At 45.9% G+C, this 22,531-nt stretch overlaps 1 protein-coding gene across 1 annotated transcript; it reads left to right on the top strand.

The window, feature by feature from the left end:
- Positions 1–1,132: 1,132 nt before the first annotated feature.
- Positions 1,133–13,783, top strand: LOC147010123 (indolethylamine N-methyltransferase-like). The gene is made up of 3 exons (XM_085863405.1): positions 1,133–1,451; positions 10,082–10,286; positions 13,125–13,783. The coding sequence occupies exons 1-3, from the start codon at positions 1,175–1,177 to the stop codon at positions 13,552–13,554; spliced, it is 912 nt and encodes a 303-aa protein (XP_085719531.1). The 5' UTR covers positions 1,133–1,174; the 3' UTR covers positions 13,555–13,783.
- Positions 13,784–22,531: the final 8,748 nt, after the last annotated feature.

The following is a 22,531-nucleotide window of genomic DNA, read 5'->3' as shown; positions in this document are numbered from 1 at the left end:
TGAAGCAGAAAATGCACAACAATGAGGACAAGAAAGAAAACAAAACACGAAAATGACACGGACCCCTCAAAAGGTGAGAATGAAGGAACGTGTGCCAAAAGGAATAAAGACTGCACCTTCTCCAAGGAGGTGGAAGATGTGAACCTCACTGCGAGACAGAACTCCACACCAAGGCAAAAAGCTGAAGAGGTGCCATTTGTCACAAAACACAATGCAGACTCAGCGACAGATGAGTAGAAGAACAAACGAGCCGAAACAAGGAGATCATGGCTATTGGGAAGAGTATTCCCCCTGCATGAGGCAGAGGAGGATGGGAGAGGGGGAGGGACAACTTGGTCCTCAAAACATGATCCCATATAGAAAATTGAACGGCCCTCGATGAAGCGCATACATCTGCCATCCTGAACAGTTTAAGTTTCCTCTCCCTCTGATAGACTGGATCTGCATCTGGACCATTCGCCCTTGTCAAACACCAAAATCGACTTGTTCTTGTCACCCACCCAACTCATCCACCAAGTTCTGTCCAAATCTGTCCATAACCTTTTGAATTGTTTTGACCCAATCTCTCAATGATGGAAAATCACTTTTAAAATTCTCATATTCGGATCCGGATTCAGATCTTCACCAAGATTCAAATCATTTCGTCCTTGTCACACACCCAACCTGTCCAAAAAAATTTGGTCCGAATCCATCCTTAGCTTTTCTAAATATCTTGCTCACAGACAGACAGACAGGGGTGAAAACATAACCTCCGTCCATTTTCGCTGATGGAGGTAATAATAACGTGGATACTTTGGGCCCTGGGAGGACTCCGTTCCATCGTCTGAAACCCACAAAGTAGATTACCACCAATGAGATTCGTGACCAAGATATCTTTGGAAGAAGTTCCAAATTTATTTGAAGGTTAATGATAGTGGAAGGGTCATAGAGGAGCCAGGAGGAGTAGGGGAGGATGGGAGGGGGGAAGCAAAAGAGGGGCTGGGGGGAATGGGTAAGGCCCGGGTAATGGGATTCCTCTCTCTAGAAGCTCAACAGCCGCACGTTCTCAGCTGTTTTGCGGCCTCACGTGCATGTTCTACATTTGCTGCTACATCAGGAATGTAGAGAGGAGGAGTGGTCAGACTTCACCCCACTCCCCTCCCCCAGATCCACAACCAGTGATGTTTTTAGCCTCATGGCCCCTCGTGCTGAGAACAAGAACAAATACAAAGTTGAACGACACAAGATAAGTGAAGTCGTTTCACGCACATCGCCAGTGGTGAAGATGGAGAGCCAGGAGGAGGTTGTGGAGAAGGGCAAAGACCTGTTACCAGTTCGAGAACCAGGGCAAGACTATCACAAGTATTTCAATGCGAAGGACTACAACAAGATGTATTACACCAACCTTGAGGGACATGTGGGCGCTGTGATCGAGTGTGTCATTCGCTTTTATCACAAGGTTTTCTCGCAAGGTTGGACCGTTGTAACCTACCTGTGTTTACGTCAATATTTTTCATATGTGTGTTAACGTGGTGTACTGCAGGTTCAAGGTGTAGTGGCTGATTTAATGAGTTTAATACTTTGTAGCTATATACAAGAATAATGGGGATTTTACAAAGCGCAGTAACTACAAGAGTATTTAGTTGATGAAGCAGATTCTCAAGGATTAGAAAAGGTGTTGAATGGTCGGCTAAGAGAGTTGGTGGGGATTTCTTGGATGCAATTTGGGTTTACGGAATGGATATGGGAACAACACATGCTGTCTTCGTTCTTGAGCAGAGACAGGATAAAGTGTACGAAGTGTACAGCAGGAGATTCAAAACACACCTTAAGCATATTCACAGGTGGAGTTGGTCATAAGCGAGAAGCCGATTGATTTTGCGGTCAAAAGGACGACAACATTGTTGAACTTCTAAAATCATCAATTTTCATCCGATTGACTTGAAATTTGGACAGGCTGTGCATATCAGCTCAATGAATCCAACCACCAATTATTGTTGAGGTCACCATCGGCCAAAAGGTCAACATAGGCCAAAGGGCCAATTTGGGCCAATTTTTCTAAAATCCTCAATTTTCATCTGATTGACTTGAAATTTTAACAGGGCTTGGAAAGCAGGTCACTGAATTCATAAGCTGTTAGGGTTAGGTGGTTGTGTGTGAATCCTATGACACACTGTGTGTGACCGGGGTTTAGTTGATTAGGTGAGAGCTGATTGGTTATTCCCTCCATTCACAGGTGAGAGATGTGGGGCGGGTCTTTCTTTATTTATATATTGACTGCTTTTGATGTTTGCACGTGGTACATGCTTGGGAGCCTCATTGGTATGCATTGCTGTCTACGCCATTGCTGATGATTCGCCAATAAGTGATGAAACCAGTCCGGTAGCTGAGGAGGTGTGTAGCATTGGGATTCTCATGTGTGCACTATGTGTGAACGTCTTTATAGTTTTCAGGAACTCTGGGAAGGGTTCGAAACAGCATTAGCACTTACCTTGTGTCGGCCTTCTTGGGTTGCTTTATACAGCTTCTTCAGTTGGAAAAGTGTGGGAGGTGTCAATTAATTTTATACATATATATATATATATATATATATATATATATATATATATATATATATATTGTTACGGCTGTGGAAATTCGCATTACACTATGAAGGGCCCGGAGGTGAGATATCTCTAAGTGCATGTGTAGTTAGCCCCAAACCCGTTGTATAGAGGGAATTTATGTGATTCATCCGGGCTGCGATGCTTTGAGATAGCCGTTTTTCTGTTCTATCTTTATTTTGAACCAACCACGTCTCAACCGCCATCACACAACAACCACCACACCAGCCATCGTCACCAACTGCAACCACGCTCCAACCCTCGGACAACAACAATGCCAACAGCCACGACCTTTACCTTCACAACTCGCTCCCACATCATCGCATCACCGCCATTCCTAACGGCACCATAACAATATATATATATATATATATATATATATATATATATATATATATATATATATATATTGTTGCGGATTCGCGCCCGCCGGCGTGCGAACGGCCACGTAACTCGAATCGCGGCACGTCGCCCACCGGACGGACAATCCAGTCGTGACCCTCTCGGACTAACGCCGGGAACCAGTCACGGGTGGACCTTTCGGTCTCACCGCGATCGAGCCAATCGGCCCCCGCGTGGGATAGGGTTGCTCGCCAAATTCGACCTACCTAAGTACCCACATGGAGGGTAGACCGGGCGATCGCACCTCGCCGCAGGTCGACTTCGGACACGGGCCACTTAAGCGACCCGTTCCGTACTATCGGGATTTTCACTCGTGCCATTTTCCTCACACAAACCATACCACTTACACGTGGTGCTCCATTCACTCGCGGTGCCTCATCCACACACCGTGCCTCACTCACACACACGGGGGCACTCACCTGCGGTTCCTCATCCACACTGGCCGTTTCATCCACACACACGGCCTCACTCACACACGGTGCCTCACCCACACACGCGGGGAAACTCACCCGCGGTGCCTCATCCACACTCCGTGCCTCTTCCACACACGGTGCCTCATCCACACACGGCGTGCTGGGAAGCACGTACTCTGGCACCATCGCCACCACACCACTCACACACGGGGTCGCTTCCACACACGGGGACGCACTCACACCTTGCATCACACACACAGGGACAACCACACTGGGGATTCGTGTCCCCACAAGGGTCTCCGGGGCCTCTATACCCCCCAAGCTCTCCGTGCACCCGTCCACAGCACTCGTCCCCCAACCTCGCAAAGCACGACCGAACTCACCTGGTCGTGACTCGCCTCAAGGGGGCATAATCCCTCCCCTCGTTCCTGGAGGAGGCCATCCAGCTGCTGGCACCGGGCCTCCACCCAGTCCACCAGCTCACCCCCATTGTCCTCCACTACCTCCGTGTGTGTGTGTGTGCGTCACTTACCCCGTCTTCATCGTGCAGTCTTCCCTCTATCGTTCCCATCTCCCGTGTCTCTGCCAACTCGGTCACCTCTTCACCCTTTACCTCCCTTGTCTCAACTATTATTTCCCTTGTCGTCACCTCGTGTCTCGTCTCACACGTTTTGGTCTCCCCATTTAATTTTTCCCTTTCGGTCACAGTCACGACCCTCGCCCAACACGTCCCCCGAATTATTTTTTTACCCGTCTCCACCGCGGGCCCGACAGCCGTTGTACCCCCTCCCAGCTTGTTCGTTCCTACACGTGGAGTCGCCATTTTGAGTTCCCTGCTCACTGCCTTCATGCCCGCCTGCAGGCTTCGGCCCATGTTCTGCGTCTCACCCCGTAGCTCTTTCATTTCCTCCTTCATGTTTGCTTCCATTCCGTTTATTTGCTTGTTCATTTCGTTTTTCATTTCATTTGTATTTGTATCCATCCTTTCGTTCATGTTCGCATTTATCTTCGCTGTCATTTCCGCTAGCATGGCGCATAGCTGGGCCATGTCGGGTGCGCTTGAGTGAGCCGTTTCGGCAAGGGTTGGGGAAGTGTTTTGGTGGAGAGGGGGAGGGGAGGTGTCATACACCGCGGCCGCTGCCGCACCCATTTCGGGCTCTGGGTTCAGTTGGGCGAGTTCGTTTTCCTGTTCAATCAACATTTCCTGCACGGGGATTTCATCCTGAGCCATGGATTCTACACATTCTACATCCATTTCTATTTCCGGCTCCCGCTCGCCTTGAGACGCCATCTTGCTTCTCTTAAAGGGCTAATTTAGCTCGCTCGTAATTTGGAGGGAATCGGGGGTCGCTCCTCTCACCCCTGGACCGATTCCCGTGAATTTAATTGGAGACAGGACAGCCCGTTTTCCCGTTCTCCGTTACCAGTGCTGCGAGGAGGGCGATGAGTTTATATCGCACGACCTGACACCAGTGTTGCGGATTCGCGCCCGCCGGCGTGCGAACGGCCACGTAACTCGAATCGCAGCACGTCGCCCACCGGACGGACAATCCAGTCGTGACCCTCTCGGACTAACGCCGGGAACCAGTCACGGGTGGACCTTTCGGTCTCACCGCGATCGAGCCAATCGGCCCCCGCGTGGGATAGGGTTGCTCGCCAAATTCGACCTACCTAAGTACCCACACGGAGGGTAGACCGGGCGATCGCACCTCGCCGCAGGTCGACTTTGGACACGGGCCACTTAAGCGACCCGTTCCGTACTATCGGGATAACCGAGCGGTGTTATTCGTCGGCCTCGACGGTTCGATTAATTATCGGGCGTCTTCGCCCACGACCAACCCTTTACGTGAAGCAAGATGGGGATTCAATGAAAGAAATGACGAAGCGAAGCGGGAAAACAGTTCAACAATAAGCACATTTATTTCGCGGCACACGGGAAGCACACATATACAATTCCACCAAAAGCATATGTAAAAGAAGAAGACAAAAAGCAAATGCAACAATGCAGATCTATCCGACTACCGGGTACTCGGCAACACTTATACAATTTTACTTCACAGACGGCGCCGACAACACATATTCCCAAAGCAAAAGAAAGGAGAACCACCCTCCAGGATGAGGGGGTAGGCGGGCCTGGGGCCGAGACCGTGTCGGGCCTACCCGTCTGATGATGAGACGCGGAGCGGCGGTGGTGCCTCAACTCCGCGGGCCTCGCGGACAGTGTCTGGTAGGGGGTGGGAAAAGGGGCCCCCTTTGTCGCACTATCTCAGCGCGGGGGGAAACAGGAGGGGGTTGCTGATGCTCGGGGAAAGGAGGATTTCACAAAATCTTGGGTCCCGCGACGAGCGTCTCCACCACGACCTCGGTCGCGCCGCCGGCCTCTCCCTTCGCAGTTCCCCGAATCCGACGCGAGCACCCCCTCAACCGCTTTCTCCGCCGCCGCCTCTCCACAGCTCCGTCCTCTTCACTCCGACTCCGCGAACTCCCAACTGCGAACTGCCACTTCAACTCAACTGCTCCTCCGCTTCCAACTCAACTCGTCTGACGAACGCAGTCGTTTTTATAAGCCCCGTGGCTTCGCTCTTTCATCTTTGACCCTCTGCCTCCGACCTTTCACCTCGCTCCCCATTGGCCCGAGGAAAAGTGGGCGTGAATGCTTTTTGATCCATGAATTTGCATATAGCGACCGCCCTCCAACGCCCTGGAGGCGGGGCCAAACCGCCCCTCGCTCACCGATTGGACGGAACAAAAGTGGGCGTGAGTCGTTTTTGATCCGTTTTTCTGCGGTAAGTCCGCGATGCTTTTGAACACGCTGCTCGGTGCGCGCCCTACATGAGTCCAGCATCGGTGCCCACGAGTGGCGCGAGATGACGGTGATGCGATGGTGGCGAGTTGTGACGGTAAAGGTCATGGCGGTTGTGGTGAAGCGGCGTTGTGGTTGGTGGTTGTTGTTGTTGTGATGGCTGTTGAGACGTGGTTGGTGGTGGTAATAATGGCGGCTGGTCCAAAATAAAGATAGTAAAAGAAAAACGGCTATCCTGAAGAGTCGCAGCCCTCATGAATGACATTTATTCCCTCTAGACAACGGGTTTGGGCCTAACTACACATATACTTACCGAGATATCTCACCTAAGGGACCTGAATGGTGGTTTGCGAATTTGGTCAACCACAACAATATATATATATATATATATATATATATATATATATATATATATATATATATATATATATATATATATATATATATATATATACAAACAGTACCAGTTGCAGTACCAGTCAAAAAGTTTGGACACACCAACTCATTCAAGGCTTTTTCTATATTTTTACATCTATGCGAGTTTACATCTATGCTAGTCAAAGGCAATGTGTGCGTGTGTGTGTGTGTTTACATATGTGGGTTTCAGAATGTGGAATGTAGTCCTCCCAGGGTGGGCTAAAAATATCCACCTTCATTTCAGTAAGGGGTCACGATTCATGGACCAAGCTGTGAAGTTTTCTGTTTTCAAAGTTTTGTGCCGAGGACTCTCTTCAGGATCGTTACTGAGCCCCGGACGGCTTCCATCTGCAGTTCGTTTGTAGTAATATTCTCAACGATGGTTTTTAAGATCTCTGTGAGGTTCTTTGTCATCACTGTTACAACTTTGGCATTCTTCAGCTTGTAGGTGTAAATCATAACGAGGAATGGTTGCTCAGAGATGTTTCCGACAAAGATAGGTTTACATCTCAGGTCAGCTCTTCCTCCTTTCCTGTTTTTGATGGCGATTTATGGATATGTTGAGCAAGGAAGAAAGAAGACAGGTGATCTGAGGAAATGTCGTTTGCAGATGATTTGGTGATGTCAGAATCTGAAGAGGGACTTCAGAATACAATAGTTGTTTGGCTGGAAAGTAGGGCAATGAGGATAAATGTGGGGGAAAACAGAGGTAATGGTGAGAAAGAGAGAATGAAAGAGTGAATATTTGGGTTTTCGAAGATGTGGATAATCAGCTTATGGCAGGGAGAGAGTTAATGTCAGTGTGAAAATTCATGTATCTGGGTTCTATTTTGGAGGTGGAAGAGAGAGCGAGAGAGACAGAGAGAGAAAAGATCGTAGTTTTGGATGGGGGAAGATAAGATATGGTGGTGAACAGCTGTTTTGAAGAATTGGAGGGAAGAGTGGGATTGAAGAGAGTGAGGGAGTTTATTCCAAAGGCGGGAAAAAAGAGGAACGAAAGAGTGAAGGTGAGCAGTGATTCGTGATTTTGGTAGTTTTACCAGAAGGGGGTCGTTTGGCGGACCTGGAGCGCTCTGCAGAAATATGGTTGGGACATATCTCAGACAGAGCAGGGGGGGGGGCGAGACCAGAGAGGAGATGGTAGAAGACAGAAAGACCACCGACCTGCCTGCGGTGAGAGAGTGCGAGACCCAAAGACTCAGCCTCATTGCGGGAGATACCAATGATCTGAAATGCCTTGGTTTCCACAGCGTGAAGCCGAGAAAAGTGAGAGGTGGGAGGACCAGCCCAGAGGGGAGAGCAGCACTCTATCAAGCTGAGGACCAAAGCTTTGTATGTGGTCAGCAGCTCAAGTGTGCCGAGGAAGGACGTTGCACGACGGAGGATGCTCAGTCAGCAACTGGCTATGGAGGCCAGGTTGGAAATGTGGCTTTCCCAGGAAAGATCATGGCAGATTGTGAGACCACAGAAGCTTGAATGAAAGGACTTCTTCAAGAGGATTCTTGTGAATGTAGATGGAGGTTTTTCCAGATGGTCCTTTCAGAGAGACATAGTGAGAGGAGAGAGATAGCGACAGGAGAGGAAATCTGTGAGGTTGAGAGAGAGGGGGGAGCTTGAGAGGAAGAGGTTGAGAGAGAGAGAGGTGGAGAGACAGGAAGAGGTTGAGAAAGAGGTTGAGAGAAGAAGAGGTTGAGGAAAAGGTGGATAGAAAGAGAGGGGGGAGAGGTGGAGTAAGTGGAGGAGTGTTTCTGGGATGATACATGATCAAACTGGAATGTCACTCAGCAGAGCGCATACCTCCACCAAGCTGAGCAGTTTATGTTTTGTATCCCACTGATAGGCCGGATCTGGATCTGGACCAAAATCAGATCAGCTTGTTCCTGTCACCTAACCTACTCATCCACCAAGTTTTGTCATAAATCGTCTACAACTTTTTGAGAAATCGTGCTCTCTCAAAAAGGTGAAGAAAATGGTGAAGAAACACTTTTAAGATTCTCGTACCTGTATCCGGATTGGGATCTTCACCAAAATCGAATCAATTCATCCTTGTCACACACCCAACCTGTCCACCAAATTTCGTCTAAATCCATCGACAACTTCTTTGAGATATTCTGCTCACAGACAGACAAACAGGCGGACAGGGGTAAAAACACAACCTCCGTTCACTTTTGGTTGCCGCCTTCGGTGGTAGACGTAAAAATTCCAGTTAGGCCACTAGGGAAAGGGAACATATTTACAAATTGCAAAAAAGTGTGGATCCCTTGTATGGAATGGAGGCCGAGGTAGTTGTCACAGATCACAATCCTTTGACTTTCATTCATATCTGGAATGAAAAACAAAAATCACAGAGTGATGAGATGGAGCTTGTGTCCGTGGGATGTGGAATTGTACGCAATCATGTGATTTGTTTGCATTTCAATTTTTCCCCCACATGCACCAGCTTGTTCCTTTTCGAGATAATCAACCCCCTACAGTGGCAACGGTAGTGAAGGTACACTCAGATCAAATTCCAAAGTCACACTTATTATTTGTACAAACATTTTTTTACGGAAACCGAGCATGGATTTCAAAAATCAATATTGCCAGGTGTTATGGCAATGGTTCTGCCTTTGTTTTTGATTGAAATTCAGTTCTGTTGTCATTTCTAGAGTCATTAAATAATAGTGGAGGAGTTTGTACACAAACTGAAAAACCACACCGGTCGAAAACATTACGAGACATAAGTGTACTTTTACGTGAATTGCGATTGGACATTAGATGGTAAAATTTCACTTAGAGAGAGTGAATGCTTGGAATGTTCTCCCTGGATAGGCAGGAGAGAGTGTATGGAATAGTCTCTATGTAAAGGTAGTGCAGCAGAAACAGTAGAACGGTTTAGAATGGAATTAGATAGGGACTTGTAAGCATTGGAGAGAGAGGGATATATGGGCATTGGTAGGACTGGTAGGTAGCTTAAGTATGGAAAGGTGATTGTATACCTGTGTCATGATTATGATGTTTGGGAGAGGGTCTTATCAACAGGTGAATGTGCTGCCTGTGTTTATTCATTCCTCACCCTCCAATTACTGTGTCTAAAAACTAAATAAATAAACATCCTAGTGATGTCTTTGTGCCCCACTGTCCTCCTCCATCGTGCTCCTCCTCCCTCCTTCTCCCTCATCCTCCTCCACCTTCTCTTCCCCCTATCACTCCTATCCCACGACCTCTTCCTACTCCCCCCCCACCCCCTCTTCTTACTCCTCTATCATGCACCCCTCCCCTTCCTCCTCATCCTCCTAATCTCAATCCCCTCCCAATAAAATCAAGTAAATAAACTGAAACATTGAATGAATGTGATGTTGATATTGTGCAGACAAGATGCGCCAAATGAAAACAGGGTACTGGACCAAATGGTATGAGTAGATGTGCAGTGTTGATTACACAGGTGTAGTCTTTCTAAAGTATCGTCATCCTTGTCGTTCAAGGTGTACGTGGACAGCGTTTGCTGGACATTGGATCGGGTCCCACCATCTTCCAGGTCCTGAGCGCCTGTGAGAACTTCAAAGAGATCTACCTGTCCGATTACATCGAGCAAAACCGGCAGCAGTTGCAATGCTGGCTCGACGCTTCTCCAGATGCCTTCGACTGGAATCACATCATCAAATTTGTTTGCAAAGTCGAGGGAAACCAGTAAGTCCTGATGCTGTGAAGACCTTTCATTGAATTTATGGCCATTTAATGTCTTCACTCTCTATTTACACCCTTTTCACCACCATATTCCCAAGGCCCCAACTGAATGAAATGCTCAACTTACACACGAGGCTTCATCCTGCTTCTTCCAACAAACTAATACAAATACCCGCTAAAACCGTTGCGAACAAAACAACAACCTTTATAAATACAAAACCCACAACCCCTGCTGTAAATCTCGACAATAAAATATGCAAAACGACACACACAAAACGCTTGTCTTGATCTGGCCTTGGAGTTTACGCCGCCGTGTGTCAACAACCAGAAGTGACAATTTATTAACCCTGAGGAATAATTTCCCTGCTGTGATGGACATCCTCAGATAACTCCAAGAGGATGGTGTGTCTTTAAAAGACCACGATCTTCAGTCACCCAATAACTCCTTCCTGGGTCCCACACCGAACGTCGTGTAACGATTATATGAAAAAAGCTGAGTTTGAATGGTTACCATGCTGACGATTATGTAAGTAATCATAAGTAGTAAGCCGAGCGGGACCACAAAACCTGCCAAAGGGTGGAGGACCACAAGTTACGTCACTACTTCGAGCACTTACCAAGCCTGATTAGCCCTCTGTTATCCTATGCTGTATTCAGAACTCACAGAATAAATCAGGACACAGTTTCTTCAGGAAAGGGCTTTTTGGTACTGTGGAGGAAAAAATTATAATGTATTCTAAATTGTAACAAATGGGGTTTTAGAAATGCAAGTTTTATGCTATAAGTTGAATTGGCTGTCCTTTTTGGCCAAAGAGACTTTTGCCCTAAATGTTGATAAATGTCTTGGTCTGGAGCGGTGTGACCTGGGCTGATAACAGCGAACATTTTCCTCGAAATGTACGTAGTGGCTTCTCGCCTCGAGGACACGTCTGCAGTCTGGGTTGGTAGCCCCCACCACTCTCTTATGAAAGTATAAAATGCTTTGAAATGTAAAATTGTTTTCGTGCAAGTACCTGAGGAAGTATAGCATCTCAGTGGCTTGTACTCCTTGGGACTGACCAAGTACCAAGTTAGAATAAAACTCTCTGATGTAATGTGGAAGTGAATTGAATCGGGTTGGTTTAACTGTTAACTAAAAGTAAGAATAAATGAAATAGAACCAAATAATATTGCAACAAATGGGGATTCTTAAGTTCATTGTACAAGGGTGAGAAGTGTATGGTGGATAATTAGAAAATAAATTGTTTCACAAGGAAGGACTTGTGTGGACATCGGTTATCAGTGTTGGTGGGTTTTATGCAGGATTTTATAACCAAATCAGACAAACGTTAAACTCTGCCTGAAGTTAAATAGGATTCCACAATCAACCAGGAAGAATCCTTCAACGATCACAACGGGGTGGGTTAAAAAAAATCCACAACAGTACACAGGAATCAGCAAGTATTTACAATGGGAGAAACCATGTCAGGTATATTCACAAGTATATACAGCAAGTATACATTCCCATTATCCCTTACGTGACAGACACGCCCTCAAAACCTTAATAGTGACTTTGCAACTCAGCAGTAGCTGGCGCCGCTTGCATCCAGGAAAAGAGAGATCGGGAGAAGGTCAAGAGAGAGGAAGAGAAAAACAAATCTGGGGTTATGTGCCGTGCCCCCTCACAATTTGCGCCGGCTCGATCGAGCTTGTGCTGCCAATGGTTCCTGCAATGGTCCGGTGTCCAGATCCCTCACACTCCACTATTGGTCCATCCTCGCCTTTGCCTATGTGCTTTTATTGGCATCTGCGCCCCACTCACTTTGCTTACATCTCTCCCTCCCCCAGTCTGTAAGAGGAGCTCACCACTGACAGATTGTCCCTTAAATTTCTGGTGCACTGTCTCATTTGGGATGATCGATTGGTCCCAGGTGTTCACCAACCTGGTCTGGAGTGGCTGCGTATAGTGTTGAGGCCGGGGGTTAATGAACGGTGGGTTGGTTAGGGTAACTGGGGGTTAATAACAGCTCCGCCCACCATGTCTCCCTGGTGTGGAGGGTGTATGGACATGGACACCCAGCAGCATTAAATACAAAACCTGCCAAAGGGCGGAGGAGCTCCTTGTGGGGCAACGGCCATCCATATCTGATGCCAACTGCGTCTGCAGACGTCCTCTTGCAGTAGGTTATCTTCCCAAGGAGGTTGGTGGCAGGATTTGCACTCCAGCCACCACAAAACACTTCATTCCACAAAATACACTGAGGTGTGTGGCGGGGTTGTGCTGAGGTGTCATCCACCAGAAGGCGGTCACCTTGGATTAACCTAAGGCGGTCCCTTCGGGTGGGTGCCTGGAATGTGCAACCCTAAGAAATGGGGATGGGCCAGGCCCTGTCATGTAAGGACCTGAAAGTCCCTGTAGTGTCCATCTTGTTTACTCCCCATCCCTCTCCCTTCCACAGATCTCCTCATGTCTCTGTTCCACACTGATTTTTCCTTCCCTCTCCTGCTCCTCTTGTCTCCTATTCCCCTTGTTGTACGTTTTGTGTGTGAGCTCTCGTACGAGCCTCGACAGTGCGTACAAAAAAAAACTTGCATTCACATTTCTGGGGTGTGGGAAGGCCCAATGTTGGTGAAGTCCCAGATATTTGACCGGCCCGATATTTGTGTCCAGAATTTGTATGTCAGTCTTGAAGGTCCCGTTCAAATCCACCTCCTCCAGGAATTTACATGAGCCTCATCTCCTTCTCATACTCCCATGCATGTGGTCCTACGATTACCTGGGTCGGCCTGTGGCACAGGCTGCGTAGGGTAGAATTGCTCTTTCCTGCATCCCGTTCACATTTTATTCTGTCTTTGCTGCAGGGTATCCTGGGAAGAAAAGGCTGCAAAGCTGCGGAAACGTGTCCGAGCAGTGATGCACTGTGATGTCCGCCATGATCCACCGCTGGACACCGATCGAGCTCCTTTTGATTGCATAATGAGCTCTTTCTGCCTGGAAGCCGCGTGCACAGATGAAGAGGAGTTTATAAATGCTGTAGCTTATTTGGCGAACCTACTTAAGCCTGGGGGGTTGTTGCTGACTGTGATGACGTTGGGCGGAAAGTTCTACAGTGTGGGAAAAGAAAAGTTTAGTTTTGCGTTTGTGATGAGTGAAGATATGGCGCGCCATGCCATGGAAGTAGCAGGCCTCGAGGTGACAATATGCGAATCCCATAGCACACCAGAGATGATAAATTACTCAATAGCCAGATGCGTAGGCTTTCTCAACATGGCTGCCAAAAAACCGCAATAACTGGAAAAGCAATTCGAACAATGCGATCAAGCCACCGATTATGAAAAATTAGCAAAATGTGTCAGGATTTCAGGAGTTATCAAAGTTTTATATCTTCAAACTGTCACAACATGTATGGTTAATTCTCGTGAGATTTACACATGTTAATAACCGTGGAGTATATGAAATACTCTTGGGATGTGCTCGCAGTCTGCAAGCAGAAAAAGAAATTATATGATGAATGAGTGAGCAGTACGAGCTCTTTATTTTTGAAACTCCACCCCTCTCCCATCTCAGGAAATGATGCTCTACACTCTACAGGGTCAAACGAATCCACATATCTATTACCATGGTCAGTGAGTGGGTCCTGACAAAGAGATGAGATGTTGTCAGGAACCTCCAGGGGGCAGGTGACATCATGCCGGTGATCTCAGGTGGCCAAGTGGACCAAATGAACATTCGTTCTCCGAATGTTCAAACTGATTGAATTCGAAGCTCAATTGCACAAAAGAAGTGAACAAGTAACATCATCTTGGTTAAAAAAAAATAAACAGCAAATTCCCATTTACACAAAAACGATGGAATAGAGGAACCAAGAATCAATTATTATAACTTACAAACGCTATGGGTCAGTAGGGGAAGCTGATGAATGAGGGAGAGAACAAAATAAAATACAGGAAGAAGGATGAAAAGGAGGGAAAATAACAAAAAGTCTTCATATTTGAAAGGAAGGTACCACGAGTGGAGCTGAAAAGAGGAAGTCCTGGGAATGCTGGATGTTAAAACGTCAAGGCTGTGTGCAAAGCCACTGTTGAGGAGATCACCTGTTCGTGCTTACAGTCTTCGGTCCCGTGCAAGACCGAGCATCACAAGTTTGCTTGATGGACCAGCTCCAAAATCCGGACATGAATTCCCAAGGTTGCTCTGGCTGGAATATCCAACTACTCAAATACCTCGTACCTACTACCCCTTAAATCCTCCTCCTCCTCCTCTTCCTCCTCCCAGGTTGCATCATTAGCTTAAAGCACAGCTGTGCCACTGGTGCAATGCCCCTATACCAATACACTGGTACTCAATTCACCAACCTCAGAAAGATGACTGGCTGAGTCAACCCCACCTGGTGTTAATTCAGTGGAAAAACAGGACTCGAAATCAGGACCCGAAGATCCCAAGCCAGCCATGCGAACCACAAAGCGAACACCAGGCTTCTCATATGTCAATGTGTCAATGTGTGTTGTAGTTTCATCATCCTCTCACCATTGGAAGGAAGAGTAAAATCACCTTTTTCCACCTGGATGAGCGAATCATACCAAACTTAGCACATTTCAAACCATTTAAATACTTTAACTGGTTTATGAAATATTTCAAACAATTATATAAATTAATTTAAACTTTTATTATGAAAGTAAATCCTCATTACCATTCAGCCCTCAAGGAGATTTTTAACGAAATCTTTTTCAAAACATTTCTCCCAAATATGTCATTAAACATCACAGGACAGGGGAAATCATTTATGTGAATCCAAAACTGTTCCCAGAAGTAATCAAGTGATAAATTGAATTCCTGAACTTTAATTTGGTATTTTTGAGAAACCTGTACCTGTCTTGAGGAACAGAGGTGTTTAATGTTCGGCTCTCCGCTGCTAAAGAGCGACATGAAGTTCCTGATCCGTCTCTTTGGACATGACCTCCAGATGTTCTTGACAAATGTCAATGTTGAGAAGCTCACTTCACCAAGGTATGTCACTGAACACGGTGACAATACATGGATGGCACGATCACAGATGGTTGGATGCTCTTATTTTTTTTTCAAACTGAAGCCAAAATACACCCAGAGGAACCTCACTGAACTGAAGTTTGGGAGTGCGGTCACTCCTGATGTCGATAGTTAACTCTCGCACCTTCAGAGGAAGCTCCTTGACTGATACCTCTGCAGATGAAGCAAAAGGATCACCATCCCAGTCATACTGCTCCATTGATGTTCCTTGTTTTCCTCTAATTATGAAAGAACCGCAGCTCATCAGGGACTTTATCATGGCACACCGGTTATGAAGAACTGAACTACGATAATAGAAATGAAAATTACCATGTCCTTCACAGTCCTTCCACACAAGCTTCCTTTCCCTAATGTACAGATTCATACCATCTCTGTTGCAGTTATCACACCCATCTTCTCACCCCTGGTACACAGAATACTGTGGTGAGGCAGTTGTCTCAAAAGAACTTGCCTTCTCTTCCTGGAAGACAAATCCAACTGAAGACAACCTCAGATCATTCCACTAAGCCAAGAAGAAGTGTGTGTCCACTCTCAGGAAAGCCAGAAAACAACATCTGTCCAACCACAAGACTGAAATCTCAAACCTGTCTCCTTCAAAGACATGGTGTCTCCTTGTCAAGTCTGTCTCTAATGTGTGCTCCCCTTCCATCCCTTCCCTCATTTCAAATGGCACCGCAGCTGACGTTCCGTGAGAACACCGAATACCTCAAGTCTGTGTTTCCTTCCAAATCTTGTGTACTCAACCCTTCAATCCATACACCTCTACCCTACCCTTTCATACCCAACTGCTCCTCGATACTATGTCTTATGCACTTGAGAAGGTGGAGAGGGTTCTGGCAATCATCCATCTCAATTCTTCGACAGGTCCAGTGGCAGTGCATGTTTACTGAAAACCTGCTTTCCCCTTCTTGCTCATCCTCTTGCTACTCTGGTCACTTGATGATTCTCCCTGGGGCAGTTTCGGTCTGAAGTTTGCCAACCTCACCACAATGCACAAATATGGTGCAAAAACTGACCCTCTTAACTACAGTCATATGAGCTTGCTTCCAAATATAACCAAGGTCATGGAATCTATCATTGTATCTGACATCAACTCCTTCCTTTTCTCCAACGACCTGATTTCAGATCATCAATTGGGTTTCAGACCAAGTCATTCTTTTTTACAACAATGGATAGAAACCCTCAATCTCAGATATGACATCAGGGCCGTTTCTCTGGCAGGAGTGGCAGGATGATTGAAAACAAATGGGACAAATCTGAGAGAGAGAGAGAGAGAGAGAGAGAGAGAGAGAGAGAGAGAGAGAGAGAGAGAGAGAGATAGAGATAGAGATAGAGATAGAGATAGAGATAGAGATAGAGATAGAGATAGAGATAGAGATAGAGATAGAGATAGAGATAGAGATAGAGATAGAGATAGAGATAGAGATAGAGATAGAGATAGAGATAGATAGATATATATTGATATTTTCTGTGAAAGAATTCCCAGGCTGAGTTAACATCAAGGGCAGCAGATATTGAAGGCCAGTCCTGAAGAGAGGTGGTTGCTTGCAGTCCCACAGGTACATGCCACTCTGGTTGAGTGAAATGCCAAACTTGCCGGCATTGAGAATAGCCAGAGAGATGTTGACTTTCACAAACATATGATCAGGTGAACCAATTGGACAATGGAAGAGCAGGAGACATTTGTGATGACGTTTGTCATCACCAAGTCCAGAGTGGAGGATTTGCAATTTGGAGAAATCCAGGATGGAAAGTTCACAGATTGAGTCAGTCCAATGGAGTCACAGAAGTCCTTTGTTGATGTACCATGGCTGGAGAGAGAGAGAGATACCCACACCCAGCCATGTTGCATGGTGACAATTGAAATCACTACATATGAGGAAGAGAGAGTTGGGATGAGTGGTTAAAAGTTTCTCCATGTTCTCTGAGAGAGATGTAGATGGAATCGTCACTGTTTAGAGATCGGTACAACACAGAGACAAACAAGAGGTGGTAGCCGAAGGGAAGTGTCAGCCAAAGATACTCCTGTTCATTGGGAGGTGCAAGAGTAGTACAGATACATAGAAATAGCTGTACATTACACATTTCGGGCCAGCGATGGCTGGTTATAAGTGTCCAGGGAGCAGAACCGAATCAGTGCAAACACACAGCGCATGCACAAAAGGCCTCATTTTGCATTCATTTGTCATTTCAAAAGTCGTGTATTCCACAAGCCTCGATCATGCACAACACAAATATGCCTCCATTTGATCAATTCTATTATTGGGAGCTTAGGTGTGATACACCAGCCTGTGGGTTTTGGTAAAGTGTATCGCTCTACCTTCCACAATTACCCACCCCTCCACAAACATCTACCTTCCATCACATTCTTTTCAGCTTCACAGCTTGAAACATTTTTCCTTGCATGTCATGTTTTTGAGTAGGTTTTAAAATCTTGTGCACACGAGAACTTTGTCTGTTTTTAATTTCCAACGGATAAATGATTGTGTTCTCGGTACAACCATCAATGAATCACATGTTTGTGTTGATTTTGAAATTAATCACATGTTTGTGTTGCATTGATTCTTATTAAAGATCATAAAATGTATTTTTCGTGTCATTGTGGTTCGAGCGTCCGCTCTGAGTCTGCGAGGTCCCCCTCTCCTCATTCCCACCCCCCACTCTCATTGATCCTGATACCACCCACCATCAGTCCCAAACAATCAAATGCAATCACAGTCCCACTGACTTCCTTACAATCAGTCGTGTTGACAATAATAGCTGCACGGCCTACCTAGTTTGAGGCTACCAACGTAGCAAGGCTAATTTTCCTCGCTGAATAAATCATGCAAATCAAGCTCATAACTGCTAACTACAGATCATCATATGCATTATGAATAATCACTTCTCACTTGTGGAAGCTTCGACCACGTTTGTTTGCCCCGGTTCATGCAAGACATGTTAGGAGATCAAAACACGCTTTTCTGTGTGGCAGTAAAAAGATAGATGTGGTATTTGTGAATAAGCATTAGTAAATGCCCATACATGAACAAGTAAAATTGACGGTTACATGTTTTCAGTTTGCTGTGGCACACATCGGTAAATTGCAATATAAACTGCTGGATGTAATGAGACAATTTTGACTGTAGATGGCAGTATTGTACTGTAAACTGCCTGGTGAGATTTGTGTCGATGCTGGAACGTTCTCAGACGAAACTTCCAGTTTGGACTAGAATCACTTTTGCCGGAAGGCACGGGATTGTTCTGTGATACTATATAAACCCATGACAGGGAGGTGTAGAGAGAGACGGGTGACACGTGATGAGCCGTCTGTATCCATCGTCCCTGTGCTCGATTTAACTCTGATGAGTGAACGAGGTGTTAATGCTCAGAGCGGTTGTTAACGCGTGGAGCCGGTTATAATCAGGTTGATTAAGATTCATTAAGATTGTGCATCAGGAAATAATTCGTTTGAGCTCTTTAATCATCCTGGATGGGCCAGCATCGGAGAGAGAACAACACGATCGTTCAACAGGCCTGGTGAACGAGGTGAACACGCAATGAGTTTAGCCGGAAGAACAGGGACACTGTGTGGAAATAACTCAACACGAGAATCATTGTTGGATATTGCTTTGCATGTAATGATGAACTTCCTCATTTGAGTTTGTATCTGTTTATTTGAAATACACGTTTCAAAAACGTTACTTTGTTGATGTGGTCATTGTGACGTCACTCAGAAGTCTCAGACCCCAACTGACAAAGATCCATTTGAGTGGTAGCCGACCTGTACGATCGTTCAGACTCGTGAAGCTCAAACCTTGGATTGCAGTCGTTACAGAATGTTATGCAATTTCTCGAGCAGAGTTTGACCATATGCTTGAGATGAGTATAATTTGACCTTCAAGCAGCAACTGGTCCTCGCCTTTACATACGGTTCAGAAGAAGACATCTGGTGATTGCAGGCCCTGTGGTGACTACTGCACGCTGAAGAGGAACACAGTAACGGACTGTTATCCCGTACCACAACTGCAGGATTTTACTTCTCGACTACGGGGAAAGCAACTTTTCTCCAAGCTTAACTTAATGAGAGCGTACCATCAAATTCCAGTAGAGCCGACTGATGTACACAAGACAGCCATTACAACTCCGTTGGCCTTTTCAAGTTTGTGCGCATGCCCTTTGGGTTATGCAATGCAGCACAAACCTTTCAGCAGTACATCGATGAGGTCATCCAGGGTTTGTCTTTCGGTTTTGCCTACATTGATGATCTGCTCAAAGCCAGCGAGACGATCAAGGAGCATGAACAGCATTTGCAGCTCATATTCACTCGTTTATCGCAGTATGGCATCATAATTCCTGCCAAACGTCAGTTTGGGGGTGTCCTCACAACAGTTTTTGGGTCATTTGATCGAACATGGCATTCATCCACGAGCTGATGAGGTCAAGGCGATCTCTTCCTCATCTCTTCTTCCTCGTAGCTGCTACAAAGACAATAAAGTTGTTTGGGGAAGTTGACACAAGATGATCGAGTAAAACTGAAAATGACATCACAGACAGCATTCGTTTGAGTCGTACTGCACCACGATAGCTTAGCGTGGAAAAAAAAAAGACGTCCAAGACCTTCGGATTCCGACTTGATTCTCTTTATTCAACCCGCAACCGCCTAACCCCTTGTCTTCTTCTGGGCAACCCGGTCCCAGAAATCCCACGATAAAGCTGAAGCATGTTTACGTATTATAAAAGTCAAGACAAAATGATGCCGCAACAATAGCATTGTTTCCATGGAGACCGCCATGTTGTTAAGCAGTGCCAAGTGCTCCGTTCTGTTGCAGTGCTTGTTTGATTACTTTGAATCGAGCAAGTCGCTTGCTAACAGAGCACTCTCCGGGTGAAAAACCATGCTGTGCCTCATGGAGAACGTGTTATTACTGATGACATGATGCAACACTGCATCCCTCACAATGGATTCTGTGGCTTTACCGACTACCGAGGTTCGGCTTATTGGCCTGTAGTTCTCTGGTGGTCGGCAATTTCCCTTCTTAAAGATCGGGATTGTACACTAGCCTTTTCCAGTCGTCCGAAAGTATTCCCTCGTCCAACTGCTTCTTAAAGATGATTGCCGGTGGACTGCATATGTTGTCAGCCAACTCCTCTGGAATCCGACGAGGGCGGCCATTTGCACTGTTGATGCGGAACACACCCCCCTGGCCCTGATAAACGCCTTCTGCAATCCTAAAAAGCAGGGAAGTGAATGGAGTTGTCAGGGAAGTGAATTGTTGTCAGGGAAGTGAATTGTTGTCAGGGGAGTGAATGGAGCCAACATGGCGGCAGGCACGGCATTATGAGATCGCTCTGAAAACCCTCGAAACTCTGCAGCCTCTTGTTATCAGCTTGTTATACGTGCTAACCTGTGTTCCATTACCAATCAGCTTGGAGAGCGCTCGCCATGCAGCTTAAGCACTCAAACAAACACTCCAATGAAATAGTTGATAAGGAACGGCTGGCTTGGCAAGCGATAGCAAGCCGATTGATATTATTTTTTACACTAGTACGTGCCCGTACGTGCATGTTTATCCCTCAATAATTTATCGAGAATATCGAGAATGTAGAGAAATCGAGAAAAAAAATCTACAAAGAATACAGTAAGTCATCACTATCCGGAAGTCCGTACGTTGTAACCTCTCTTCCCCAACGGCCACGCCTACGCAGCACCGTGTCCTGTCATTGGTTTGGTAAATAAATGGCCATAACTTGGGAACCTCTTGTCCGATTAATATCAAACCTTGAAAAGGCACATCCACAGGTCCCCAGTAATATACCTGGCAAGTTTCAATTAGATCGGACCGGTGGTTGTCGAGAAACAGCGGTCACAGACAGACAGACACACAGAGATTGCTGGAATTAGAGATAGATTGTAATGTTTAATATTATTATTATTATTATTATTATTATTATTATTAACATGTTATATATCATCATTATTCTGAGATATCCTTGGAACAACTGCACGATAACGTGAAACGACGCTCGAGCTGCTGCATATACACCTTTCCAACGCGAACAAACTCATAAAAACGGGAATTGCTCCGAATTGTGGTTTTTTTCCCCCCCAATCAAGGCTAAAGCAACGCAGGCTAAGCGAGTGTGAAAACAACACGGAGTCCTCTTACTCGTGAATCATGAAACAATTGAGGGTTCTGAAGCGTCACTCGCAATACCTTCTCTCACCACCACCGAGAGTGGCGCTGCGCGGTACACATTTACCTCGATCATTTTACGTTCCTCCACCTTGGGAATTCCTGGTGAGGAGGCCAAGTGAAGTCGGTACAACCTTTGCCATCTGACCTGTGGTCCCGTTGGTAAGTTTAATTGGTTGAGATTTGTGTAACATGACCGAATACATCGACGTCAGACAGACAGACATACAGACAGACGGACATCGATATACAGTACTGGTGCTATAACAGGTTGACGGGGGCCCCACTGCCCCCCCCCAAATGACGAACGCCGTCTCTGATAAGTATCTATCTATAATTCCAGCAATCTTTGTGTGTTGGGTAGTCAATCCATTCGGAAAAAATATATATATATATTTTTTAAAATTTTGAAATTTGTTCTGCCCTTATTATCAGTTTTTCCGTTGATATGTTTGTCTGTCTGTCTGTCTGTCTGTCTGTCTGTCTGTCTGTTCGGTCCAGTGCTCCGTTAATACAATGGCGATTTCGATGAAACTTGGTTGGTAGGTTCATACCATGACCAAGTTGTGTGCAAATGAGAACTGTTGCTATGGACACCACCGTTGCCTAGCAACGGGACTTTGAAATTTTAGAAAAATGATAAAAAAATTATTTTTTCGAAAATCAAAAATCAGGCCACGAGCGACTGTGAGCAGTACATTCAGCCAGATTGTCAAAAATTTCCAGCCGGATCCTATGAAAACTGTCGGAAAAGATAGACTTTGAATGAACCCTGGTCGAAAACAATAAAAAAACGAAGTTCGTTATATCTTATAGACTATGAGTCAGATATACATGAAACTGGTATGGTAGGTTCATGGTATGTCCGAGTTTTGTGTGAGAAAGAACCGTTGCTATGGACCTCTCCGTTGCCTAGCAACGGCCGAAATACCTCTAAATGTGGGGGTATTTTAACGAAAAAACAATCTGCAGCATTAACCCTTGAAGCTAGAATCATGAATTTTCTTGTGCTTAATCCTCAGGTCATTCCCCATCGAACGGGCCCA

The sequence above is a fragment of the Eptatretus burgeri genome, chromosome 17 (genome assembly GCF_056783735.1).
Source record: "Eptatretus burgeri isolate ZD-2024b chromosome 17, Ebu_testis_v1, whole genome shotgun sequence".
NCBI lineage: Eukaryota > Metazoa > Chordata > Myxini > Myxiniformes > Myxinidae > Eptatretus > Eptatretus burgeri.
This window is presented reverse-complemented; position numbering and strand designations above follow the sequence as displayed.